The sequence below is a fragment of the Lepus europaeus genome, chromosome 7 (assembly GCF_033115175.1).
Source record: "Lepus europaeus isolate LE1 chromosome 7, mLepTim1.pri, whole genome shotgun sequence".
Classification (NCBI taxonomy): domain Eukaryota; kingdom Metazoa; phylum Chordata; class Mammalia; order Lagomorpha; family Leporidae; genus Lepus; species Lepus europaeus.
This window is the reverse complement of record NC_084833.1, coordinates 6,276,891-6,304,530: the sequence shown is the minus strand read 5'-3', so window position 1 is coordinate 6,304,530 and position 27,640 is coordinate 6,276,891. Positions and strand designations below refer to the sequence as shown.

Genomic DNA, 27,640 nt, shown 5'->3' with positions numbered 1-27,640 from the left:
GCTTTGGCGGGTATTTTGCGACTCCTCGGTGCCTTCAGAGGCGCTCTGCGGGAGCCTGTGGGAAGCAGCTCGGTTTTGTTTGTTTATTTATTTATTTTTTTGTGAGAGCGGCCTCTCCAGGCTCCCAGGCCTTCCCTTCGGGACGCTCAGGGGCTACTCCCGCGTTTTCTTTTGAAAAATAATTTTTCTGTGACTTGAACCTGGGGCCTCCCGACGGCGTGAGGGCTCGGGCCGCTGGGTTCCGTCCTCTCCCCGGCCCCCGAGGGACCTAGACCTGCTCGCCCGGCTCCGCGCCCGCGGGCGTCCGCGGCTCGGGGCGGAGCTGGGTGGCCATGGCGGCGTCGGCCCAGCTGCTGGCGGAGGAGCTGCAGATCTTCGGCCTCGAGTGGGAGGAGGCCGTGACCGAGAAATGTGAGTCCTCGCCCGAGGGCGCCGCGTGCTGCGTGAGGGTCGGAAGCGCCAGTGTCCAGTGAGGTCGGTGTCCGGCCGGGGGCCTTGGGCCGGGCCCACTGGAGCCCTGGCAGCCGAGCAAGAGGCGTGGGGCTTCCGAAAGGTGGCTCTTGGGGAGTTTGTCACACCTCCTTGTTGGAGAGGCGCTGGTTCAACCCCCAGGCCCTCAAACAGCATCCAGAGCAGGTGTCCCCCTCGGGGCCGGAACCCAGCCGATGACTGAGCCGCCTCCCAGGGTCCTTTGCGTTGGCAGGAACCCCGGCATCTGAACCCCTAGGCTAAGCGTAGGCGATGCTTCGCTTCTCCCGTCCGGATTATCGGTGTTCTGTGCACCTGTGGCTTGGAGCCGGTGTCGAGGCCCAGCGGGTGAAGCCGCCGCTGCCGGTGGCGCTGGGTCGAGTCCCCTCCTGACTGAGCGCCCTGCCGACGGCCCAGGTGCGTGGGGCCCCGCCGCCGACACGGGAGACCTGGAGGAAGCTCCTGGCTGTGGCCTGGCCCTGCCCTGGCCATCGCGGCCGTCTGGGGAGCGAACCAGCGATGGAGGACCTCTGTCGCCCTCTCTTTAGCTCTGACTTTCAAATAAATCAATCAGATCTTTAAGAGAAATGTTTCAGCTTTGAAAGGAACTTTAGGGAACGCCTCAGCTGCTTCTGCTTTGCAGGTGGAGAGGCGGAGAGTTGAGTGGCCGCGCCGTCTGCCAGCCGGGGGCTCCTGCCCGCGGGCCCGTTGGTCCATCCATCACATCGGTCCCGTTCAGGGCAGCCTAAGGACTGCTCTGCGGCGGGCGGGGTCTCCGAGATGCGCAGGTCCCGGGTTTAGGATGGGACAAGTGGGCGCCTGCTGTAACTGTCAGTGCTTTGAGCTTCGCATTTCGTACAGAAAACCAGAGAGCAGCTGTGAGAAATCCGCTTCCAGAGACCAGGATTCTCCAAGTCCTCATGCCCACTGTACTCTCTCTCTCTCTTAAAAGATTTATTTATTTATTTGAAAGCGTTACGAGACAGGGAGAGACACAGAGAGGTCCACCATCTACTGGTTCACTCGGTGGCCGCAGTGGTCTGGGCTGGGCCAAGCCAAAGCCAGGAGCTTGTTCCCATGTCCCGCGTGGGTGCAGGGGCCCTGCACTCAGGCCAGCCTCTGCTGCTTTCCCGGGATGTAGCTGAGAGCGGGACCGGAAGTGGGGCAGCCGGGACAAACCGGTGCCCATACGGGTGCAGCTTTGCCTGGTACACCATACCAGCCTCTCTTTTAAAGTTATGTTTTAAATATATTAATTTGAGTTACTTGAAAGGCGTAGTTAGAGATCTTCCATATGCTGGTTCCTACCCAGATGGCCACGGTTGAAGCCGAGACCCTGGAACTCCATCTGGGTCTCCCATGTGAGTGGCAGGGGCCCACGTATTTGGGTGGTCTTCATTGCTTTCCCAGGCCCGTTACTAGGGAGGGGATCAGACGTGGAGCAGCCAGGACAAAGCTGCACTGCTGTGGGAGGCCGGGATCATTGGTGATGACCACAGCACCACAATGCTGGCTCCTGATGGTCGCTTCTTTTTTTAAATACTTATTTTATTTATTTGAAAGACAGTTACAGAGGTAGCAACAGAGAGAGAGAGGTCTTCCATCCGCTGGTTCACTCCCCCAAATGACTGCAACAGCCAGAGCTGAGCTGATCCAAAACCAGGAGTGTCTTCCGGGTCTCCCATGTGGGTGCAGGGGCCCAAGGACTTGGGCCATCTTCTACTGCTTTCCCAGGCCACAGCAGAGAGGTGGATCAGAAGAGGAGCAGCCGGGACTTGAACCAGTGCCCGTATGGGATGCCGGCCCTGCAGGCCCGGGCTTTAACCCGCTGTGCCACAACGCCGGCCCCTGATTGTCTCTTCTTAAAAGAGACTGAAATGAGAAACCCGGTCGTAGTCGGAAAATGAAATCAACACAAAAAGAAATTAGATCTGCGGAGCAAAGCCTCCACGGTGGGCGTTCTCGGTGTGGATGCCTCTGCTCCCAGTTCACGGAGGACCCCCCCGGCGGCGGCAACGTTCAAGCCCTTGCGTCCACGGCCACTGCGTGCTGAGGAGCTTCCGTGGCCTGGCTGTCAGTGCCGCGTGGCTGTTTCCCACCTTCCCTGACGTTCTGTGCCGCCTCCGCTCTCGGCTGATGGACGTACGTCCTGTCTCCCTGACAAAATAGGACTAGAAAGGTCCGTCACTTCCCCAGAGCCGCGCCTCCCTGGGCCTGTAGTTCGCCAGGGTTTCTCCCCTGTTCCGACGGAGGTCCGACGGAGGAGCGCTGCTGCTTGTGAAAGCCAAGCCCTCCGCTTAAGCCCTGAATGTGTCCCTCCCTGCCTGCTTACGGACGATGCCCCAGGAATTCTACCTCCCACGTCTTCTGCTTCTCTCTCTGCGGGAGTTTCTCCCGAGTAGAGGGGCGTGGGGTCTTCCTCCTGCTCTGAAGTCCTGTGCTGACCCCACTCTTCACTCAGTTCTCTTCTCCCGATGACCCCAAGCCTCCTCCGTTGTCTTCGAGTTTTTCTTTACATCCGTCTCAGTCGGCGTTTTCTTCCCGTGGAGTCACTGGGCTCCTGTCACCACAGTCACAGGTGACCTTCACCTTGCCGAAGCCAGGGATAAGTCCTCACGCCTCGCTGTGCATTGTCAGCGTCTCTGGACGCTGTCCATCGCTGCTGCTGCTCTTCCTCTGAGCTGCCAGCCGTCCCTGCAGGTTGTTCCGCAGCTTGGCCTGGCCACGCTTGGCAGGCTGCAGCCTCCTCGTGTCGTCGCTGGCGTGCCCCAGGCTCAGGTCTGGGCGGCGTCGCCTTTCCAGACACCTGCTCCCGTGGGGGTCTCACGGGGTCTCACTGGGGCTGTGGGCTTTTCATCTCCTGTGCTCGCTGGCAGTTCCCAAACTCGCGTCTCAACCCAAAGCCTGTGACCTGACCGCGGCTGGGCGTCCAGCAGCCTCCTTGGTGTCGTCTCCAGCTGAAGGTCTGCCAGGCTTTCAGACTGTGCGCCCACAGCTCCTGGTGACCCCGCCCTCTCAAAGTGGTCCTTCTGCCCCCGCCCCCACCCCACCTCCAGCTGCACAGGCTGAAAACACCAGCAGCCTCGTGTCGACTTCTCCCCCTCCCCTCAGCCAGCTGGTCCTGCCGGCTTTGCCTCCAGGATGTTTCTGTCCAGGGTCCAAGCACCTCTGACCACGCTGATGGAAGCCAGTGTCGTCTCACGAGTCTTCCCTGACCGCCCGGATTCTCCCCTTGTCCCTTCAGTCTGTGCCGGACGGCAGCCAGGGTGACCGTGCTAAGTGGAGGTCAGATCGTGTCCTGTTTCATCCCAAACACTGCTGAGGGACTGGGCATGCTCACATCCTGTGTGGGAATACACGAGGTGGTTTTTTTTTTTTTTTTTTTTTTTTTTTTTTGACAGGCAGAGTGGACAGTGAGAGAGAGAGACAGAGAGAAAGGTCTTCCTTTTGCTGTTGGTTCACCCTCCAATGGCCGCCGCGGTAGTGCACTGCGGCCGGCGCACCGCGCTGTTCCGATGGCAGGAGCCAGGTGCTTATACTGGTCTCCCATGGGGTGCAGGGCCCAAACACTTGGGCTATCCTCCACTGCACTCCCTGGCCACAGCAGAGAGCTGGCCTGGAAGAGGGGCAACCAGGACAGGATCGGTGCCCCGACCGGGACTAGAACCCGGTGTGCCGGCGCCGCAAGGTGGAGGATTAGCCTGTTGAGCCACGGCGCCGGCCCTTTTTCTTTTTTTTTTAAAGATTTTTATTTATTTGCTTGAGAGGTAGTTACAGAGAGAAGGAGAGAACAGAAAGGTCTTCCATCTGCTGATTTATTCCCCAAATGGCTGCGACAGCTGCAGCTGGGCCAATCCAAAGCCAGGAGGTTCTTCCAGGTCTCCCACGTGGGTGCAGGGGCCCAAGGACTTGGGCCATCTTCTACTGCTTTCCCAGGCCCTAGCAGAGAGCTGGATCGGAAGTGGAGCAGCCAGGACTCGAACCACCGCCCATCTAGGATGCCGGTGCCTCAGGCAGAGACTTAGCCTGCTCCACCACAGCCCGGCCCCTGGAGACACCCAGTTTGATTCCTGGCTCCGGTTTTCCACTCAGTGTAGACCCTGGGAGGCAGCAGTGATGGTGCTGGTACTTAGGTTCCTGGCACCTGCATGGGAGACCTGGATCGCGTTCCTGGCTTTGGCCTGCCCCAGGGTCAGCCATTACAGACATCCGGGGGTGAACCAGCAGTTGAGAACTAACCCTTCCTCCCTCGCTCCCTCCCTCTCAGCCTCTTGAATGAATGAAACAATTTTTTTACATTAGGAGAACACTAGTGAGTTGGTTTCCAGCCTGCTCCCAGCACCAGCGAGGCTACTGTCAGTGACCAGCAGCCTGAGCTCCCTTTGCCTCGCATCTCCACGGCTTCCTCCTCGCTTGTGGCCTCCCAGCCACACTGGGCCTCACTGACCCTCCCCGACCTCGGAATCTGCCCGTGTCCTGTGTGCCTGAAAGCTCCGCTCCTGGAGGAGCCTGGCTCACGGCTTCACTTCCTGCAAGCTGCATGTAGACGTTACCTTCTCTGCCCAACTCCCCAACCCCTCTTCTGGCTTTTTTTTTTTTTTTAAGGATTTTATTTATTTGAAAGGCGGAGTTTCAGAGAGAGAGAGAGAGATGTCCATTGCTGGTTCACTCCCCAAATGGCTACAAAGGGTGGGGCTGGGCTAGGACAGAGCCAGGAGCATCATCCAGGTCTCCCATGTGGGTGCAGGTCTTCCTCTGCTTTCCCAGGCACGTTAGCCAGGAGCTGGATCAGAAGTGGAACACCCAGGACTTGAACTGGTGTCCTTATGGGATACCAGCGTTGCAGGCTGTGGCTTAGCCTGTTACACAGCAACGCTGGCCCCTGGCTTTATTTTCTACGTAGCACATTTAACCATCTAACATACTACCTGCTTCCATGTTTCCCGTCTCGCCACAGTAGTAAACTGTAGGGCAAGGATTCCTCTGTGTTCACGGCTGCTCCCAGTCCTGCGGTGTCTGACACTAATGGATGATGAACCTTTGATTGGGGTAGAGTGTTCTAGTCCCTTCGCAAGGTAACAGCTGCAGGACGTGAATCTGAGTTCTTGTCCGATTTTCATTCCCGCAGTGGCCGAGCTTTGTGTTCTGTATGGACAGAGTGAGGAGGGAATGGTAGGCGAGCTTATAGCCTTCTGTACCAGCACGCGTAAGATGTGCGTTACCTCCGAGATTCTCAACTCTTTTGAGCATGAGGTAAGAGCAAAACGGAAGCCAGCTGAACATGTACCTGGGCCCTGGCAGGGGGGCACTGGGGTGTACTCAGAATCGTCCTGGAATGTGGACCTGGGCAGATGACTTCCTGTCCTGAGCCTGTTCCCCTCCACTAGCGGCTCTGTCATTCACATTTTTAATTGTTGTTGTGAGAATTAAATCAAAGTGGCTGTCAAGCACCCAGAACTATGCCCAGCAAGTGAAAGAGGAATTTTCTATCTTTGACTGTATTTTGATGCTTATTATATTAGCTGAAGGCTGTGGGAAATGCCTCCCCTGTGACTTGCGACAGAAAGATAAATTCATTATGTTGTATTCCTCAGTTTCTGAGCAAAAGGCTGTCCAGAGGCAGAGCCCGGCAGGGTGTCTCCAAGGACAGCGAGCACGCCGGCGCCAGAGACATCGTGTCCATCCAGGAGCTGTATCCTTTCTGCTGCCGGTCTCCGCGCCAAGTCGACAAGTCACATGCTGTGTTTTAGAATCTGTCTGCAGTTGCACGCATCATTTGAAGACATAAAAGTGGCCCGATATTGAGATTCCTTCTTAATCAGTTCTTGCCTTGGGTAGAAGTTTGTTATTGTTTTCCTTAACCAGTGTTTTTAGAATTGAAGTGGAGGAAGAAGAGGAGACCCTTCTGAACTCTTACACCACACCCTCCAAGGTGAATGTAGTATGTTTGGAAATTGCATTCTGGGAGTAGCTTTTTTTTTTTTTTTTTTTTTTGAAGATTGATTTATTTGAGAGGGAGAGTTGGGCCAGGCCAAAGCCAGGAGCCTGGAATTCCATCCAGATATCTTATGTGGGTGCAGGAGCCCAAGCACTTGAGCCATCTTCTGCTACTTTTCCAGGCACATTGGCAGGGAGCTGGATCAGAAGTGGAGCAGCTGGGACTCAAAACAGTACCCATATGGGATGCCGGCACTGCAGCTGGTGGCTTAACCTGCTGCACCCCAGCACTGACCACCATGCTTTCCTTCCTTTCTTCCTTCTTCCCTTCCTCCCTTCCTCCCTCCAGCTGGAGCTGGGCCGATCTAAAGCCTGAAGCTTCTTCCAGGTCTCCCACGTGGGTACAGAGACCCAAGGACCTGGGCCCTCTTCCACTGCTTTCCCAGGCCATAGTGGAGAGCTGGATCAGAAGTGGAGCAGCGGGAACTTGAACCGGTGCCCATATGGGATGCTGGTACTGTAGGCGGTGGCTTTACCCACTACACCATAGCAGCTTTACCCTAAAACTCTGCCTTTCAAGTAAATAAATAAATAAATCTTTAAATAATGATGATAATAATTTGACAGGTATTTGGCCAGGTTGTTGGGGTACCCGTTCCCATGTCAGGGTGCCTGGCTCCCAGTCCTGGTTCCAGGTTCCTGCTAATACTCTCATCGCCCACAAGTGATGGCTCAAGTGGGTGAGTCCCTCTACCCAGAAGGGAGACCTGGATCAGGTTCCTAGAAGTAAACTAGTGAATGGGAGACTCCCCCTCCTCTCTCCCATCCCACTGCTTCTCAAATTTTTAATCTTTGTATTTGACCTAATATGTAATACTCCCTAGTAAAAATCTCCTAAAGAATTGAGATGTAGTTTCCATTGTAGCTACTTAATGGCAGTTTGAATCCATTCTCTGGCGTTCTAACATTGACCACCAGTCGGCAGCCACGAGCAGTCGGCGGCTTGGAGCTGGAGCGCGCCTTCAGCAGCAGCCGGGAGGAGCTCTCTCCTCCCTCCCTCGGGCAGGCCGGCTTCCTGGCTGCAGTCCAGACAAGGGTTGTCTTTCCTGTGTTACACTCAGTTGTCCTAGACTCGAGGGGACAGCCCGTCTCTGGGCTGTGGATTTCAGCCTCCATTCTGGTCTTATCTTTGGATTCTTGTTGATGAGCCAACGGCAACAAAAAACCCCGAGTGCAGAAGTGACCAGCAGCGAGGTGTTTGCTGACTGCTCTCCAAGTGTGAGCTCAGCCGTATCCTCGTGTCCTCTGCTGGAGCCCGTCCCTTCCTCGATGTTGGAAATGTGTGGTGCACTTTGCCAGAATAAGCTGGGACATGGTCCCATCCCTCTTCAGGAAAATGTGCACACAGGTCAAAACTAGGGGTTGCAAGACTCGAATGTGTTCTAAAGCAAAGACAAGTGAGCAGGCTGCCCGCCTGGCTGTCCGTTTTGGAAACTATTATTTGTGCTTTTTCACAATTGCCTTCAGACTGGGGACGTGCTGATGAATGTCGGGTCATGGTTGTGGGAAGTTTCTTGGGGTTCTGCTTGGACGATGGGGCCCAAACAAGAGAGCCAGCCTTCTCGTTGGGTGCTGCGCCCTTGCTAAGGAATTGTACTTTTTTTTTTTTTTTTTTTTTTTTTTTGGACAGGCAGAGTGGACAGTGAGAGAGACAGAGAGAAAGGTCTTCCTTTGCCGTTGGTTCACCCTCCAATGGCCGCCACGGCCAGCACGCTGCGGCTGGCGCACTGCGCTGATCCAAAGCCAGGAGCCAGGTGCTTCTCCTGGTCTCCCATGGGGTGCAGAGCCCAAACACTTGGGCCATCCTCCACTGCCTTCCCGGGCCACAGCAGAGAGCTGGACTGGAAGAGGGGCAACCGGGACAGAATCTGGTGCCCCGACCGGGACTAGAACCTGGTGTGCCGGCACCACAAGGCGGAGGATTAGCCTGTTGAGCCACGGCGCCGGCTAAGAATTGTACTTTAATGAGCACCTTGGATCTTGAGTGACTGGGGTTTTGTTTCCTGGTTTCTAGGGCTCTCAGAAGCGAGCTATCACCACCCCAGAAACCCCCCTGACGAAAAGGACTGTGTCTGCCCGTAGCCCCCACCAGCTGCTTTCACCGTCGAGTTTCTCTCCAAGGTACGGATCAGACTGGGCTGCCTACAGGTGCCCCCAGAGCAGCCCCCGCTGGCTGTCAGCTGCAGGCTGACCGCAGAGTAACTGATTAACTGGGCGGAAGGCACCTCTGCATAGAGCCACCGGGAGAGCAGTGCCCCGGCCTCCCCGGCGCGCTGCCTTTGTGGAAGATCTCTGTTTCTCACAGTAGTGGCGGAGACTGGCTTCCCACCCACGTCCGCAGGCGCCTTTCCTAGGTCGGGAACTGGCGTCTTCTGCAGCCGACAGCCCACCTGTTCAGGAGCCCGCCAGTCTGACAAGTGGGTTTCCACCTGCTTCTCTTAGTTTGTGTTTTGCTGGGCTTGCTTTCTTCTTTTTCTTTCTTTCAACCGAATTGTTTTTCAAAAGGAAAAGCACATGTCTCTGTTCATGGTGTTGTGTAACCTGTTGATTATTCCTCGCTCAGGTCACAGCTGGTCTGAGTCGTGTTCACTGTGAGTCTGTGCTGAGTTAACTGGTGTTTTGTCCCTGCCACCACCACTGCACATAGACCCACAGAGGTCACCAGGGACTGGAATCCGTGATGGCACGTCTTACGTGCGAGAACCCCACGGCCAGTGTTTGCTTGGGCAGAGGACGCGTCTGTCAGTGCTGGCCCCTCTGGGTGAGGCCCGGGAGCTACCACCTCTTCTAGACTGATGAGAGCTTGAGATTTCTCAGACTCTATCACTTGATTTTTTTTTTTTATGTTTGTATTTATTTTACTTATTTGAAAGGCAGAGCAACAGCATGAGACAGCTCTTCCATCCGCTGGTTCCCTCCCCAAATGCCCACAACAGCCAGGGCTGGGCCAGGCCGGAGCCAGGAGCTCCATCCAGGCCTCCCATGAGGGAAGCTGGGACCCAGCTGCTTGGGCCATCACCTGCTGCTCCCAGGGTGCGCCTTAACGGCAGTGGGCTGGAAGCAGAGTGGCCGAGTCAGGGTGTGGGTGTTTCAGCGGCGGCTTGACCTACACCCAGCGCCCGTCCCAGCTCTGTCCCTTTAGGAGAGCAGTCACGGGAGACGAGTGCCCCTCAGACTGTGGAGGATACGTGGGCTTTGTAGCGCAGCCCCGTACTCCAGGAGTTCTCCAGCCTTTTGGGGGAATAAGCTTTCTAGTCTTACATGGTATCCTGGCAGCTGGTGTGCAGGGACGGCTCACAGATGAGCCAGCACCACACGGGAGCGGCGTTCTCTAAACACGCAGTGCTTTGAAGCCTGCAGGCCTGGCTACAGCCGGCCTACGTGAGCGTCTGATTGCGTTCGGGGCCTGCTGTAATGGGCGCCCCTTGGAGCTTCACAGGGAAGAGCTCAGAGAAGTCGGTGACGTGCTGCCTCGTCATTTCTAATAGACACTAATAAAGCTGACATCAGAAACGGGTTTTGTAATTCATGAAAGTTACATAAATTATTCAGGTAGAGGCAGCGCTGGAGGTAGAGATGATTAATTGAGCTCATCGGGAGCTTCTCTTTGGCAAGGAGGAGCGACAGCACCGATTGTGACGGGTCCCGTGTGACACTGGTTCCTGCAGGGTTTTAGTGCCTTAAACAAGCAGCCCTCCGGGCACAGTGCCCGCAACTGGAGGACTGAGGAGATCTGTCGGCTGAGCAGGTGGGCAGCCTCCGTGTGCTCTGAGGTGTCGTTTGCTAATGGGGAAAGGAGTGAGGAGAGCCGGTCAGCAGAGCCTGGAGAGGGGGCGCGTGGGCTCCCCCCGGCCGTCTCCAGCCCGGTCGTATTGAGCTTCGTTTGCCGTTGTTCCTGCCCGTGAGCTCTGTGTTCTCAGCCCAGTTGGCGTGATTGCAGGCTCACGTGATCGACTAATACATGTTAGACATTCATACAACTTGCTTTTTAGCCAATTCCGAGTTTGGGTTTTGGTCAGTTTTAATGCCAGGGGAACAGCAACCTTTAAAATATGTTCCTGTCTCTGGACTTCTCTAAGCACCTTTGGTTTTCCTCCTGGGCCCCTCATTCCTGAAATTCCTGAAAGGTCTGGCGGTGTCCAGCCCTGTTACGTTGATGGGTTTATGGCACGCGAGGCTGGCTCGGCTTTCCCCAGTCCCTATTTCCAAAGGTAACCTCATTTTATTCCTCTCTCCTTTGAGATACAAACACAGTAATACTGATCTGTTTTGCTTCTAATTAGTGCTACGCCCTCCCAGAAATACAACTCGAGAAATAACCGAGGGGAAGTGGTCACCTCCTTCGGCTCAGTGCAGGGGGTGTCTTGGTCTGGGGGCGGAGGCGCTGGAAAAGTCAGCCTGAAAGTCTTGGGGTATCCGGAGCCCCTCACCGCGAGCTACAAATCCATGTTTCAGAAGCTCCCAGACATTCGAGAAGGTGAGCCTGCCTCCCCTAGAGACTCTGTAAAACCACCTGGCAGAGTTTAGGAAGAGAGATAAAGCTTAGCTGGCTGGTAGAGCGAGTCCCAAGCTGCCTTCGAGTAGGAGTGGTGGGTTCCCTGGGAGTGGAGGGACAGGGCTGATGCCATCGAGTTCTCCCAAGTCATGTCATTGCTGAAGAAGAGGCGCGTCATCAGTCCCAGTGACGAGAGCCTGGGCCAGAAAGAAACTCCGCTTAAAGACGTTTCCGGCCTCTGCGTTGGCAGCCCTCCGGGTTGTCCTGGGCTCCTGGGATCACGGTGGTCACCTGGGTGGGGGCAGTGTCCTGTGCCAAGTGGAGGGCTACGTCTAGCAACCGTGGTCAGGAGATGGGCTTGGGGTGTTAGAGGGTCTGAACTGCCGCTCCTACAAATGGCGGACGCGGATGTTTTGCGATGTGCTGTTTCTTCCTGACAAATGACATGTCTTTAAACTCCTCTTCCTCTCCTCTGGGGTTGCAGTTCTGACCTGTAGGATAGAAGAACTCGGCAGCGAACTCAGAGAATATTACCAGATTGAGGCGTTCACCCCCCTTCTCGTCCCAGCACAAGTAAGAGACGTTCCCACGGCCCTCAGTGGGTGCTGTCGTGTAAGTGGGTGACAGCCGCCTCCCTGCTCTCCCCTTGTCTGCGTTCTGGTTTGAACACTGATCTCGGTGGGGCTGGGGAAGTGGGTGCTTCTGAAGAAAGGCTCATGCCTGCTCTTGGCCTTGTGACCAGGATCCTGCCTGGGTCGGGTGTTTTGTTTTGTTTAAGATTTATTTATGTATTGAAAGGCACAGTGAGGGAGAGGGAGAGGGAGAGACAGAAATCTTCCATCTGCTGGCCCACTCCCTAAATGGCCACAATGGCTGGAGCTGGGCTGATCTGAAGCCAGGAGCTTCTTCCGGGTCTCTCACATGTGTGCAGGGGCCCAAGGACTTGGGCCATCTGCTGCTGCTTTCCCAGGCTCATTAGCAGGAAGTGGAACAGCCGAGACTTGAACTGGCACTCATATGAGATGCTGGCGCTATAGTCTTTACCCACTACACCACAGCACCAGTTCCCAGATCCAGGTCATGTATGTGAACAAAGATTGATGGCCTTGTTCCCCATGGTGGTGCGATAGGCCACCTCCTGGAGACCCCATAAATAGAAGCACCCGGGTTCGAGACGGCAGGATGGGTTTTCTGAGACTCATCACTTGGGCGTAGACCCACTGTCTGTCCCCTCGTTTGCTCTCTGTCCTTCCAGACTGGCAGTTGCTGATAGCATCTTCACTTCATGCTGTGTTTCTCTAAAAATATTCTTTAGTTAATTCTTAAAGATTCATTTCTGGCAGGCACCATAGCTCACTAGGTTAATCCTCCGCCTGCGGCACCAGCACCCTGGGTTCTAGTCCGGGTCGGGGTGCCGGATTCTGTCCTGGTTGCTCCTCTTCCAGTCCAGCTCTCTGCTGTGGCCCGGGAGTGCAGTGGAGGATGGCCCAAGTGCTTGGGCCCTGCACCAGCCTTGCTCTTGGCTTCGGACTGGAGTGGCACGCCGGCCATAATGGCCATTTGAGGGGTGAACCAACGGAAGGAGGACCTTTCTCTCTGTCTCTCTCTCTCACTGTCCACTCTACCTGTCAAAGAAAAAAAAAAATTATTTCTTTATTTGGAAATCAGAGTTACAGAGAGGGACAAAGGGAGAGAAAGAGAGATCTTCCATCTTGTAGTTTATTCCCCAGATGGTCACAACAGCCAGGGCTGGGCCAAGCCAAAGCTAGGAGCCTGGAGCTTCAGCAGGTCTCCCATGTGGGTGACCTTTACACTTGAGCCATCTTCCACTGCTTTCCTAGGCATGTTAAGAGGAAACTGGATCAGAAGTGGAGCAGCTGGAACACAAACCGGTGCCCACATGGGATGCTGGTGTTGCAGGTGGTGGCTTTACCCACTGTGCCACAGTGCTGGTCCTGGAATATTTCTTAATCTAAGGGGAGATGTGTTCTAGAAGATTCTTTAAGGCACCTTTGTCACAAGTTTACATCTGGAGAAGAATGACCAGATGGGGAATATGAGTAAAACCGGGTCTTCTAAGGAAATTAGGGAGGAAGTGGAGAAGGAGGCAGGGCTGCACAGTCATGTGGGAGATGGGACTTCCTCTCTGCTCCCAGGGTGGGGGGATGACAGGAAGCAGTAGAGAAGATTGCAGCTCAGGGCATGAAGGACTTCCTGTCAAGAGGCCGTGTGCTGTGCGGGCAAATGTAGCTCTGGAACCAGACTTCTGGGCTTCAAACCCAGGCTTCACTCCCGGACCTGAGTTAGCAACCTCGCCGTTGCTTGTTATCTGCGCAGTAGGTGCAGCGGTCCCCACTTGGTGCCTGCTGTGAGGGTTAAGTGAGTAATTACGTGGAAGCCTTTAGAACGCTGTCTGGTATCTTACAGTCACGACGTTAGCAATATTGAGTTGGAGGGCTGCCGGGGAGGGAGGCAGGCCCCCTTGCAGGACATAGTCCCAGTTGGGGGGAGGGGCACCTCTATGTCCTTCAAGAGTCTTTTTTTTTTTTTTTTGTGACAGGTAGAGTTATAGACAGAGACAGAGAGAGAAAAGTCTTCCTTCCGTTGGTTCACCCCCAAATGGCCACCACGGCCAGCACTGCGCCAATCTGAAGCCAGGAGCCAGGTGCTTCTCCTGGTCTCCCATGCGGGTGCAGGGCCCAAGCACTTGGGCCATCCTCCACTGCCTTCCCGGGCCATAGCAGAGAGCTGGACTGGAAGAGGAGCAATCGGGACTAGAACCCAGCGCCCATATGGGATGCCGGTGCTGCAGGTGGAGGGTTAGCTGAGTGAGCCACAGCGCTGGCCCCTCGAGAGTCTTGATGACGAGGTGACCTCAGGCTCAAGGGGCAGCGCGTGCTGGGGTGGTTTTCTGTTTGCTCTGTTGGCTCCAGGTTGAGCTCCTGTCCCACAGACTCATTCCTATGTCACAAACTTCCTTCGAGGAACCTGTCACTCTGCTGGGACAGATTGGCTGTGACAGCAACGGGAAGCTGAACAGCAAGTCGGTGATTCTTGAGGGGGACCGGGAGCATTCCTCCGGCGCTCAAATCCCAGTGGATTTATCCGAGTTAAAAGAATACTCTCTGTTTCCTGGACAGGTGAGGTTGCAGGAGCCTCCCTGAGAGGCCAGCCACAGTGTGTGCGCGCGCACGTGTGTGTGTGTGTGTGTGTGTGTGAGAGAGAGAGAGTGCGCGCGTGCCGTGGGCAGCTGCTCCTGGTCGCCGTCCCCGTGCCCTGAGGTGTGGCTGCGTAGGCCCAGGAGCCGACACTCACAGGGTTCCGATTCTCTCGTGCGTGCTCTGACCATGACTGCCCAGGATCAGTCCCAGCTCCACCCCAGCTGTTGCGGGGCTGCGGGCCAGATTGGATACTTAATCTTCCAGGCAACAGTGTCTTCATCCATAAAATGGGGATAATAATTCTTACGTCATAGGACTGTGGTGAAATTAGACCATACGTGCATAGCATAATTAGTGTTACTAACACAGCATCTTAATTTGTTTTCTAGAAAAGTACCCTACGTTTACATGTACAGATTGAGAGTAGCTGGACAATTGTTTTAATTACATCAAAATAATTTATTGCAAACCTCTCCTTTTGTTGCCTGTTTAGCAATCCTGTTCTGTTTCCTGTCTTTCAGGTTGTGGTTATGGAAGGAACCAACATCACGGGTAGGAAACTTGTTGCCACCAAGCTCTACGAGGTATGTGGTGGCCCTTGATCCCCCCTGGTTCACTGCAGGCTCGTGGTGTGCAGTCCTGTGTGCTCTAGAAGCTGCTCCTTTGAGAGCCTGCTTGTTTGTCGGTCCGTTCTCTGGAGTGGGACCCTGCCTCGAGGCCGGGGTGACAGCTGCCTCTGGGAAGGACCCGAGAGTAAATCCCGGAGGCTCTGCAGGCCACACGTCTGCCGTGACTGTGCCAAGCAGCCACACACGGCTGGGGGATGAGCAACAGTGGCCAGGTTCCCATAACCCTTCTGTGCAGCTGGCCGTGGCTACGTTCAGCCTGCAGGCCTCAGTTTTCCTATTCCTGCTCTAGGCCGTAGGCCTCCAGAAATGTTCATTAAATGCCAGAAAAAGTAGCAAGACGTCCTCTCCCTTTCTGCCTGGAAGCACTCGTAGCAGACACCTGCTCTCTGCCACGTGTGGCTGGGTGTTTCCTGGAGCTCACCGATGACCTACCGTTGGCTGCTCGCTTCGCTGTTCTGAGCGGTAGAGAAAAATGGCAGGCCCCTCAGCTCTGTGGGCTTTAGCTCCAAGGAGCAGGACAGAGGCTCATCCCTCCTTCCCTCTCCCGCGTCCCCACCGCCCTGCCTCTGCACCCATGCTCACCAGTCAGGGGCCCACCCCTTTCCTGACCCAGATGATGGCTGGCACGAGACCTTAGTGGAGTTTTCTCCCTGTGTTTAGGGTGTGCCGCTTCCATTCTATGAGCCCACAGAAGAGGATGGGGGTAAGTTTTGGTCTAAAACGGCTTTGCCAACTGTGAGGGTAGTGGCAGAGGTTCAGGAATACACTTCCTGGGGCCCCGAGAAAGCCGCCAGAGCTCGTGGGGAGCAGCACGCACAGGTGGTCAGGGCGCAGCCAAGTGTGGGCTCAGAGGCCTTCTGTTGCAAGGCCACAGATCTGAGCCAAGTGCTCCTCAGGGCTGCTCTGGCTCTCACCATGTGATGCTTGGTGCTTAAAGGCCAGTACTTAGCTGGTACTTGGAGGTTACCTTTTTTTTTTTTTTTTTTTTTTTTTTAAGATTTATTTATTTATTTGAAACTCAGAGTTACACAGAGAGAGGAGAGGCAGAGAGAGAGGTCTTTCATCTGCTGGTTCACTCCCCAGATGGCTGCAACGGCCAGAGCTGCGCCAATCCAAAGCCAGGAGCCAGGAGCTTCTTCCGGGTCTCCCACGCGGGTGCAGGGGCCAAGGACTTGGGCCATCTTCTGCTGCTTTCCCAGGCCACAGCAGAGAGCTAGATCGGAAGAGGGGCAGCCAGGACTGGAACTGGTGCCCCTATGGGATGCCGGTGCTAAAGGCCAGGGCATTAACCCATTGCACCACAGCTCTAGCCCCCCAAAAAAGAATTTCTAAGAATGCATAGTGTTATTTGTTAACTAATCTGTGTGAGGAAAGGGCAAAGAGAAATTTTGACAAACTTTGCCACAAAATGTTTCAGAGCATTTTTAAAATGTATTAATTTATTTAAGAGAGAGTGAGAGATCTTTCATCTGCTGGTTCACTCCTCAGATGCCTGCAGCAACCAGGTTGGGCCAGGTCAAAACCAGTAGCCCGAGAATCATTCTGTGTCTCTGACGTGGGTGGCGAGACCTAAGTACTTGAGCCATCTGCTGCCGCCCAGGGCACAAAGCAGGAAGAACTGAGTTAGAAGCCGAGCTGTCGCTCAGTCCCAGAGATTCCTGTATGGGATGCGGGTATCCCCTGTGTCTTAACTGCCACGTCCAGTGCCCACAGTCCGTGCATTTCCGTGAACGAGGCACTGGGGTGCCCAGCACAGCAGCCTGCCGCCACCCCCTGCACGCGGACAGCGCGAGGTCTCCCCAGAGACGAGGTGGAATCAGGAGTGACACGTAGCGGTTTATGACGCTGCGTATTCTCGGTAGATTTGTGTTTATGGATGGCACGTGGAGTCAGATCAACTCAGCCAGTGAAGAGAAATGAACGTGGCTGAGGTGCTGGGAGCCGGAGCTGTGTGCCCGGGGAGCCTTTCAGCATTTTGTTTTATACAAGTAATTAAACGAGGCACTCATGGAGATACAGAGTAAGGCGTGGCCGTGGGGCAGACTTCACCTTGGCCCCTGCCCCCCACACAGGAAGGTGACTCCCACCCTGAACTTGCCGGCCTGGCTGCTGTTAGGAGAGGGGCTGCACAGCAGAGGGGCTGGGGACAGGCCCCTGCCCCCCCCACAGGAAGGTGACTCCTGCCTTGAACTTGCTGCCTGGCTGCTGTTAGGAGAGGGGCTGCGACAGCGCAGGCCCCTGCACCCTGGCGCCTGCACCTGTCTCTGCACCCTGGGTGCACACCTCCTCCACGTCCTCCAGCTGCCTGGGCCATCCCATAGTCCCTCCCACTGAACACACCCAGGGCCCAAGGCTCTCCTGGACCTGCCTTGCCCTTGCTCCTGAAATGTCCTTTCATGGGAACACATCTCACCCAGCACATACTTTCCTCACCACCACTCAGTTCACACCCCTCCTGCGCTGCAGGAGAATGCTCACCGTGTGCCCTGGTTACCTGGGCTTCTTCCCAGGGCTGCAGTCACATCTGACTGGAGCCCAAAAACGGTCAGTGGAAACTTCCAGAAAGAAATGTTGTAAGTTGTGCACCATCCTGAACTGTGTGCCGTCCCTTCCCATCCTGTCCTGTGCCCCACGTGTCCATGCTGTGCACACCGCCCAGTCCCTTCCCATCCTGTCCTGTGCCCCACGTGTCCATGCTGTGCACACCGCCCAGTCCCTTCCCATCCTGTCCTGTGCCCCACGTGTCCATGCTGTGCACACCGCCCAGTCCCTTCCCATCCTGTCCTGTGCCCCACGTGTCCATGCTGTGCACACCGCCCAGTCCCTTCCCATCCTGTCCTGCGCCCCACGTGTCCATGCTGTGTACACCGCCCAGTCCCTTCCCACCCTGTCCTGTGCCCCACGTGTCCATGCTGTGTACACCGCCCAGTCCCTTCCCATCCTGTCCTGTGCCCCACGTGTCCATGCTGTGTACACCGCCCAGTCCCTTCCCATCCTGTCCTGTGCCCCACGTGTCCATGCTGTGTACACCGCCCAGTCCCTTCCCATCCTGTCCTGTGCCCCACGTGTCCATGCTGTGCACACCGCCCAGTCCCTTCCCATCCTGTCCTGTGCCCCACGTGTCCATGCTGTGCACACCGCCCAGTCCCTTCCCATCCTGTCCTGCGCCCCACGTGTCCATGCTGTGTACACCGCCCAGTCCCTTCCCATCCTGTCCTGCGCCCCACGTGTCCATGCTTTGTACACTGCCCACATGTTAGTTGGCAGCCGTCACGTTCTCAGGCCTCAGTATATGATGCTCGCTCACAGGACTTGATACTCTCCGAGGCGTCAGGCTTCCAGTGAGGTTGAAGCCCGGCTCTCGAGGGTGAAGGGGCTGAAGCCCGGCTCTGGAGGGTGAGGGCCGGGCCTGCCCACCTGCCTGTCACTCGAGGGTGAGGGCCGGGCCTGCCCATCACTTGAGGGCGGGTGAGGACCTCCTCCTGTGTGAAGACTCAGTACGTGAGTCCTGTGCTGTCCCCTGCTGCTCTTTGTGCTCTCCTAATAGGAGTCCTTTGTTTAAAAATCTGCATTTGTTCATTTTTCATTTTATTTGAAAGGCTGAGGACACGAAAGATCTTCCATCCACTGGTTCACTCCGCAGGTGCCAGTAAGAGCCAGGGCTGGGCCAGGCTGAAGCCAGGAGCCCAGAGCTCCATGCAGGTCTTCCACCGGGAGTGACAGGCACCAAGTACTTGACTGACATCTGCTGCCCCCAGAGCGCCCACTAGCAGGAGTCTGGATTGGAAGCAGAGTAGCCGGGACTGAAACCAGACACTTGGATGTAGGATGCAGGCACCCTGAGCAGACTTGTCCAGTGTGCCAAGTGCCTGCCCCAATCCAGCATCAGCCCCCTCCCTTCTTCCTCCCTTCGTTCTGTCAGGGACGCTGTCTGTCGCTGGTTTACCGCCCACTGTGGCTGAGCTGAGCCAGGCAGACGCCAGGAGCCAGCTGGGAGCTCGAGCCAGGTCTCTCACAGGTGGCAGGGACACAGTCACAGCCTCTGCTGTCACCACTGCCTCCCAGGGTGCCTTGCAGTCCTTTCTGTTGTAGATTTTGAGCAAACCATGGTCCTGGTCGCCTGCGGACCATACACCACGTCTGACAGCATCACGTATGACCCCCTGCTCGACCTGATCACCGTCATCAACCACGACCGGCCGGACGTCTGCATCCTGGTAAGAGGCCTCTTGGGGCAGCTGTGGACGCGGAGGCACCCCGGGAATCTGCAGAATCAGCCTTTAGAAAGGGGTCTAAGTGAAGGTCTGAATTTCTGGGAAGCACATCGTTCTGTCCTCTTTTTTGCTAAGAAGTGTTTACTTGTGTGTGAGGCAGGCAGGCAGACGTGTGAACAGAGAGCACACTCTTATCCACTGGTTCACTCCCCAGATGCCTGAGATGGCCAGGGCTGGGCCGAGGCCGAAGCTGGGAGGCTGGGATGCAGCCACATCTCCACACAGACGGCAGGGACCCAGTTACCTGAGCCTCCACTGCTACTCCCCAGGGTCTGCCAGCAGAGACCGGAGTCCAGACCAGTGCTCCGGCCTGTGGTGTAGTGACCTCACCCAGCATCCTAACTGCTAGGCTAAATGGCCATCCCATCCTCCTCTTTTTATTTATTTATTTTTTTTAAGATTGATTTATTTATTTGAAAGGCAGAGTTAACACAGAGAGAGAAGGAGAGGAAGTGGGGGGGGGGGTCTTCCACCCACTGGTTCACTCCCCAGTTGGGCACAATAGAAGGAGCTGTGCCAATCTGAAGCCAGGAGCCAGGAGCTTCTTCCAGAGCTGCCACGCGGGTGCAGAGGCTCAGGATTTGGGCCATCTTCTGCTTTCCCAGGCCAGAGCAGAGAGCAGGATTGGAAGTGGAGCAGCTGAGCAAACCGACGCCCATATAGGATGCCAGCACTGCAGATGGCGGCTTTACCCGGTATACCACAGCGCTGGCCCCCCATCCTTCTTTTTAAAAATACTCTTTGGGGGCCGGTGCCGCGGTTCACTAGGCTAATCCTCCGCCTTGCGGCACCGGCACCCCGGGTTCTAGTCCCGGTCGGGGCACCGATCCTGTCCCGGTTGCCCCTCTTCCAGGCCAGCTCTCTGCTGTGGCCCGGGAGTGCAGTGGAGGATGGCCCAAGTGCTTGGGCCCTGCACCCCATGGGAGACCAGGAGAAGCACCTGGCTCCTGCCATCGGATCAGCGCGGTGCGCCGGCCACAGTGCGCCTACCGTGGCGGCCATTGGAGGGTGAACCAACGGCAAAAGGAAGACCTTTCTCTCTGTCTCTCTCTCTCACTGTCCACTCTGCCTGTCAAAAAAAAAAAATACTCTTTGGGGGCCTACACTGTGGCGTAGTAGGTTAAGCCTCCATCTGGGGCACTGGCATCCCATATGGGCCCCGGTTTGAGTCCCAGCTTCTCCAGTTCCAATCCAGCTCTCTGCTGTGACCTGGGAAAGCAGTGGAAGATGGCCCAAGTCCTTGGGCTCCTGCACCCACATGGGAGACCCAGAGGAAGCTCCTGGCTCCTGGTTTTGGATGGTCCAACTCCGGCCATTGCAACCATTTAGGGAGTGAACCAGTGGGTGGAAGATCTCTGTCCTCTCTATCTGTAACTGTGCCTCTCAAATAAATAATAAATCTTATTATGAAAGTACTTTTTGGTTCTTTTTTTATTTTAAGATTTGATTTTATATTTGAAAGAGTTACGGAGAGAGGTGGGGAGGAAGACAGAGATACATCTGCTGGTTCACTCCCCAAATGGTTGCAACGGCCAGGGTTGTGTGCCAGGAGCTTCTTCCGGGTCTCCCCTGTGGGTGCAGGGGCCCAAGCACATGGGCCATCTTCCACTGCTTTCCCAGGCCAATAGGGAGCTGGACTGGAAGTGGAGCAGCCGGGACTGGAACCGGCATCCACACGGCATCTTTCTAAAGCTTAGAGTACTACTGTCAGCATGGTAGTCCATTTCCCTTGCTAGATTTAGAAAATGAGAACAAAGGTTTTGTTGGGAGGAGGTCAGTAGAGCAAGAACAGTCCCTGGGACCACCCTGCACCCAGGGCTCAGGTGCACCCCCGCCCCATCTCCTAACTGCCAGACTGAGGAGAAGGTGGGGAGCAGGGGCCTGGGCAGGGGAGTGCTGGGCGGGTTCTCTGAAGGTGTTTGCAGACACCTGAGCTCTGATTGGTCCTCTTGGTGCCTTTGTTTCCCCTCTGGCTCATTCGCAGTTGGGTCCCTTCCTGGATGCCAAGCATGAACAGGTGGAGGTAAGTACCTTGGGTGGGACAAGGGTGAGGGCTGGGTGCTTGTAGCTGTACAAAGCCCAACTTTTCTTCACCTTTCTTGTTAAGGTTTATTTATTTATTTGAAAATCAGAGTTATAGAGAGAGAGATCTTCCATCCACTGGTTCACTCCCCAGAAGGCCATAATGGCCAGGGCTGGGCCAGGCCAAAGCCAGGAACCAGGAGCTCCCTCTAGGTCTTCCACGTGAGTGGCAGGTGCCCATACACTCGAGCCGTGCTCCCCTGCTTTTCCCAGGCCGGTAACAGGGAGCTGGGTCAGAAGTGGAACAACCAGGACTCAAACCAGCAGCTATGTGGGAGGCTGGCTTCACAGGTGGCGCTTTATCCACTGAGCCACAGCGCCAGCTCCTCTTTGCACCTTTCAGAGTTGATCCACATCGGTGATAAACCTGAATTAACCCTGTAGCTAATCAAACACATTGTAGAAAGAGCTTGACCTTGACAGGGCTGTCTGGAAGCCGGGGTGGGAAATACAAAAACACCAGTCCCTGCGCTCCTTGGTCTGTGACACCTGACACAGGCAGAGCACCGGCACAGGCGCAGGTGTCCCTGGGCCGTGGAGCTGTCCTCAGATGGGTAAACACAAAAGACCTTCCTGGGACGTCTGCGTGGCCGGAGTCTGGGCCTCCTGTTCTGAGTTCCAGGACCTCTGACCTCCCTCGACAAGGAATCGAAGCGCCTGTCATCTCGCTCCCAGCTTGTGTTCAGGAGACGGATTCAGGCCCTCCCAGACAGAGACCACGGCTCTTAGATACCTGCCGGTCCCTCAGCTCCTTGCCCAACAGCTGGCACCTGGCAGTCACTTAACAAAAGTGGGTAAACGCCCGGTGTCCACACCCTGAGTCCGTCTTCCCTCTCTTGCAGAACTGTCTCCTGACAAGTCCGTTTGAAGACGTGTTCAAGCAGTGTCTGCGTACGATTATCGAAGGGACGAGAAGGTCAGAGTTCAAAGTGGCGGCTATGTTTCCCAGGGCATCCCAGTGAGAACTGAAGCTATGAAAGCGACGGTGGCTCCTTCCCTTTCGTCCTTTTGAACTGCCCGGGTCAGACAGGACCCTTGAACTGCAAGTGAGGCAGCGTCTCTGTGAAGCGCGGAGATAAACAGGCTTGGGAGGAGAGGACCGCCGGGGCCTCGCTCTCCTGCTGTGCTCTTCCTCTGCTCCCTGTTGTGTAGACTGGCATCATGGGAATCTTCCCGGGAGGGCGCTGAGGTGGTCGGTGACTGACACACACGACCCTGTTGGGAGGGTTTGGGGTGAGTCAGTGCTTCCCCGTGTTGCCTGGGGCGCTGCCCGAGGCCAGAGCAGGGGGTGGCAGAAACTCTGGGTGGGTGGGAGCTCACATCCCTGCACAGCTCAGACAGCCGGTGCAGTGAGACATCAGGCAGCGCCGGGAGCTGTGCCGCTCACCGGAGAGGAGTCACTGTTCCAGGAAGCGGCTAAAGCTAAAAGTAGAAAGTTCAGGAAGCCGCCGCCCTCGGTTCCTGTCCCTTTTCCCCCATGTGAGGGTTTGAAAGAAGTTGGTGTAGGTGATGGGTCTTCACCAGGATTTGCTTTCTTGTAGGTGAATTGATTAAAAAAAAAAAAAATAGGCTAAGCTTTTGGAAACTAGTCTGTGTGACAAAGGTAGCTTGGTTTGGTTTTGTTCTTTGTTGTTTAAATTTATTTGAAAGGCAGAGTTCCAGAGGGAGAAGGAGATACAGAGAGAGATCTTCCACCCACTAGTTCACTGCCCAAATGACTGCAATAGCTGGGGCTGTGCCAGGCCAAAGCCAGGAGCCAGAGTTTCTTCCCGATCTGCCATTTGGGTGCAGGGGTCCAAACCCTTGGGCCATCTTCTGCAGCTTTCCCAAGAGCATCGGCAAGGAGCTGAATTGAAAGTGGAGCGGCTGGGTCTCAAACCAGCATCCATATGGGATGCCAACATTGTGGGCAGCAGCTTAATCCACTATGCCACAACACCGGCCCCTAACAAAGGTGGTTTTTAAAACAAGATGTAGGGGCTAGCACTGTGGTGTGGTGGGGAAAGCCGCCGCCTGCAGTGCTGGCATCCCGTATGGGTGCTGGTTCAAGTCCCTGCTGCTCCACTTCTGATCCAGCTCTCTGCTGTGGCCTGGGAAAGCAGTGGAAGATGGCCCAAGTCCTTGGCCCCTGCACCCGTGTGGGAGACCCAGAAGAAGCTCCTGGCTCCTGACTTCAGCTTGGCCCAGCTCCGGCCATTGCAGCCATCTGGGAAGTGAACTAACGGATGGAGGACCTCTCTCTCTCCCTCTCTCTGCCTCTGCCTCTGCCTCTGCCTCTCTATAACTCTGCCTTTCAAATAAATAAATAAATCTTTAAAAAAAAAAAAAAAAACAACTAAGATGTGTCCACCTTCTGGCCGTTGAGCAGCCACAGTAGTTGATTGATTGGACCGGGGACCTGGTAGAGAGCACCCTGAAGCACCCAAAGTCAGGGTGCTCGAGTTGTGCTGGTGACGGCCAGAGGCTGGCTCTGCCTCTCCGTCCCTCCCTCTGATGAGGGTGACATAAGTGCCTGCCCTCTGCTTCCTCAGATCTGTCATGACCTGGGTCAGGGTCGTTGAATCTGAGCGTGCTTAGGGCTCCTCAGGAGATAACCACCCAACAAACAGGAGCGGGCTGCGCCCCCTCTAGTCAGCTTCCGGGGGCAGCAGGAACTGTAGCAGTGCCCAGCCGTGGCTGGTGCTTTTGGTTTGAGGATGGGTTCTGATTTTGGTTCCTCGCCTCATGTGGTATTGACAGCAAGGACACAAACAAAGAACAGAGCGGGCATTGTTGGGCTGGGTGAGTGCCCAGCACCACCAGGCACTTTCATCCGAGGCCAGCATGCGGCCCAGGGCAGGGCAGGCTGCCCCACCTTCCAGAAACCACAGATAAATGGCCCTCAGGTGGAGAACTCCTGGTGCAGAGCCCTGACCTGGTCTAGCAGTGGGGACTGGAGCCAGTGAGGAAGCTGGGCGGGCCCCTCCTGTCCGAGGGAGCGGCAGGGACACCTGCCACGGTGACGTGTGTGGCCATGGTGACGTGTGCGGCTGTGCGGTCCTGAGCAGAGCCGGCTGGTGACTGAGCAGGGGCTGTCTCCTCCGTAACCGTTGCTCTTCTGAGCCTGCCCGGAAACAGCAACTCTGTCCCTTGACGGCAGCACCTGCTCCCCGGTCCTTTGTGTCCACCATGGACCTTGAACCCTCGGGACCAGGAGCACAGATTGTCCCGTCCAGGCGAGCTGCCACGAGGCTCTGCACCCAGATGCCGGGCTGGGTCGTTAGCCACCCAGGTCAAAGGTGGCTATGCCGATATGCAAAGCACCTTCGACCTCAGGTTTCTGGTTTCCAGTTGCAGCGGCCTGGGCTCGCTCCTTGAGCAGAGGTGACGAGTGTTAAGTGGGACAGCCATCACCGGCGCCTCGTCACACGAGAAGGCGCCTGTGCCTGGGAAGCGAGAGGAGGGCTGGACCCCTTGGGGCTGCAGCTGGCTGTTAAGTGGGCCCGGCGGCCCGCCAGCCTGTGTGGTGTATGATAGGCCTCTGTGCCCAGGGCAGCCGGGGGAGCAGGGTTTTCCTTTCCTCTTGTGCGGCCGGGGAAGGTGACCAGTCGGGCCGAGTCAGAGCTTTCCTCACGTGGTGTTGCAACCCTGGAGATTCTCTCCGCCTCCGGCAGAGGAAGCGTCTGCCGGCACCTGTGCTCTCATCGTGGCTGTGAAATGGTTCTTGCGCTTTTGCAACGCACTCTGGCGAGCGGCAGAGACCGAGGCGTCCGTCCCCTGCGTGCTGTGTGAGCAGAGGGCGCCTCGGCTGGGAGGGGAGCCGCCGTCTGCTTCCCATCGCCCTGGAAACGCTTGTCAGTGTCCCATCAGGGCCCGTGTTTGTGCCGCCCGGCCTCAGGATCTGAGGGGCGCGCTGGTTTTTCCCGGGGAAGGGACCCCAGCCTCGCTGGTGACAGGGGTTGTGTGTCAGGGAGACTTGAACATCTGCACTGCCCCTGTGGCCCCTGTGCTGATAGTGGGCGGAGTCAGAACTCCTGTCCCTGCTCCTGCCCTGCGGCATGATTCTTGGGCCCCGTCCTTGTCTTTCTAGATTTTCTAGAACTCGATTTCATGGCCTGTGGCAATAGTGCAGACGCTGCCCTGTGCCTGGGCGGGGTGCCACCTGGCAGTGAGGCGGCCTGGGCAGCCAGAGCCTTCTCAGGATGGATGAGCATGAGCGGAACGTGCTACGCTCTCGAGGTCCGGGAGAGACGCCGCTCTGCAGAGCGGAGTCCGGGTCTGAATCTTCCCCGGGCGGGGTCTTGTCTCCGCTCTCACTCAGCCCTGTGGCCTGACCGCCCGCGCGCTGCCCTTGTCTGTCTGTAGCTCCGGCTCCCACCTCGTGTTTGTGCCATCGCTCAGAGACGTGCACCAGGAGCCCGTGTACCCGCAGCCACCATTCAGCTACCCTGAGCTGGCTCAGGAGGACAGAAAGGTACCAGCCCCGGCTCGGAGCCCGCGCCGCCAGCCGGGCAGAGAGGCCCTTCCCAGGTCTTGTGCTCCTTTTCCTAACAGGCCAGGGTGGTTGTGAAGTTACCAGGGTGGGTTTAGTTCCGTTTGGTGGTCCCCCAGCCTTGGGGACCCCCCCCACTGTCCTGGGGAAGAAGTTTCTAGGTGGGCGTCCAGAGGTCTGTTTGCACCCTTCTCGCTCAGCGAGTGCGGTTCGTGTCCGAGCCCTGCAGCCTGTCCGTCAACGGAGTGATCTTTGGTTTGACGTCCACGGATCTGCTGTTCCACATGGGCGCCGAGGAGATCAGCAGGTGAGAAGCGTGGCCAGGCCAGCAAGTGAGACAGCTCACGCCCGGGATCCAGGTCCTTTCCCTGGCCCTGACACCAAGGGCTGCCCGACCGTCCTGGCCAGCAAGTCCTGAGCGCGGCGCTTGGCCCTCGCCGTGGTGTTCTGAGCGGCCCTCCGCCGGGGGCGCCTCTCTTCTGTCCCGGCTCCTCAGACGGGATCTGCTCTGTCCTGCCCTCGACTTGGAGGCACAGAAACCCCTCCACTCCTTCTTCCCTGCCCCCTTCCCTTCACCGCCCGGTGTGTGAGCTGAGCACCGTGGGTGTCCCTGCGGGTTCCCTCAGAGGGCCCAGCTGCGGGCTGCAGGCCGGCGGCTCTGGGCAGGGAGGAGCGTGACCCCTGTACGAGCCCGGCGAGGAGGTGCTGCATGCCCTGTGTGAGACCGGCTCGCCGGCGGCCTCCCTTGGCCTCGATTACGGGGGCTTCCTCTCTCCTTCCCCGGGGGTGCAGACCGGCTGCCTGCGGGCAGTCTGCGGACTCCCCGAGGTGTCCCCTTGTCACTGTGTCACAACCGTGGAGGTCCCTCTAGTGCCTCCCACTTCTCCCTCGCCTTCCTCCCCCAGTTCTTCCGGAACTTCAGACAGGTTCAGCCGGATACTCAAGCACATCCTGACCCAGAGGAGGTGAGCGTGCTCGCTGGAACCCCTTGACTGGGGGGGGGGGTGACTCGATGGCCAGGCTGCCCGCCAGAGGGCACGGTGCCACAGGGGTCCTCCGTCCCCTGCTCCTGACCCCTCTCCCTCTTTGCAGCTACTACCCACTGTACCCTCCCCAGGAGGGCACCGCCATCGACTATGAGAACTTCTACGCCTACGCACAGCTGCCCGTCACACCGGACGTCTTCATAGTCCCGTCAGAGCTGAGGTACTTCGTGAAGGTAGGTGTGAACTTGGGCTGTTTCCCCAGAAACACCAGAGCCGCGCCTGGCACTGGCCGGCCCAGGGCGGCTAATCTGGCCGCTGGCCCCTGCGACCCAGCACTGGGGCCTCGTTCTTGTAGGGAGGGGTTGGCTGGACAGCGCATGTATAGGTAAACGCCCAGAGGCCCCATCCCCACCCAGGTGGCCGGCAGGAAGGCCCTCAGGACCTCAGAGGTGGGGCTGTCAGGTGACCCGGTGGGATCTTGGTGATCGCTGGCCCTGCCCACCCCAGGAAACCCACCCACACTGTCCCCCCTTCCCAAGGCAGAGCCAGGCCAACCTCGCGAGGTCACAGTCTCCCGCGTGGGGAGGCAGTGAACGGCGGTGTGGGTTGTCTCAGAGCTGGGGGGCTGACTGGCGTCCCCCCGGCTGCCCCTCCACAGGAAGCCGGTGGCGGGCGGCGGGTTGGGCCGAGGTTGCCTGTGGGGTCCAGACGTCTGGTGATTGCTGTCCAGGGCTGCCTCCCCCTGGCCCTCGGCCCACGGTCTCCTCTTTCCCTCCCAGGACATCCTTGGCTGTGTTTGTGTGAACCCCGGGCGCCTCACCAAGGGCCAGGTGGGAGGCACCTTCGGCCGCCTCTACCTCAGGAGGCCGCCCGCGGGCGGGGAGGGGCGGCAGAGTCCCTGCGCCGCTGTCCAGGTGCTCAGGATCTGAGGGGGGCTCTCGCCCCTCGGCCCTGGCCAGACTTCTCCTCTGGGGGGCGTGGCCGGGGCTTGGTCACGCAGGCAAGGAGGCCCGGGTTTCCTGCGAGGATCAACCACCCACACAACTTCCGGGTGAATAAAAGTGAGTCCTGGTGTGT

At 56.9% G+C, this 27,640-nt stretch overlaps 1 protein-coding gene across 1 annotated transcript; it reads left to right on the top strand.

The window, feature by feature from the left end:
* On the top strand, positions 1 to 27,640 carry POLA2 (DNA polymerase alpha 2, accessory subunit). The gene is made up of 18 exons (XM_062195858.1): positions 1 to 411; positions 5,597 to 5,721; positions 6,063 to 6,160; positions 6,343 to 6,400; positions 8,480 to 8,586; positions 10,749 to 10,942; positions 11,445 to 11,533; positions 13,945 to 14,100; positions 14,643 to 14,705; positions 15,411 to 15,453; positions 18,843 to 18,967; positions 21,009 to 21,047; positions 21,949 to 22,022; positions 25,451 to 25,559; positions 25,778 to 25,884; positions 26,483 to 26,542; positions 26,670 to 26,796; positions 27,343 to 27,640. Exons 1-18 carry the CDS (start codon positions 333 to 335, stop codon positions 27,490 to 27,492), a joined length of 1,803 nt encoding a protein of 600 aa, XP_062051842.1. The 5' UTR covers positions 1 to 332; the 3' UTR covers positions 27,493 to 27,640.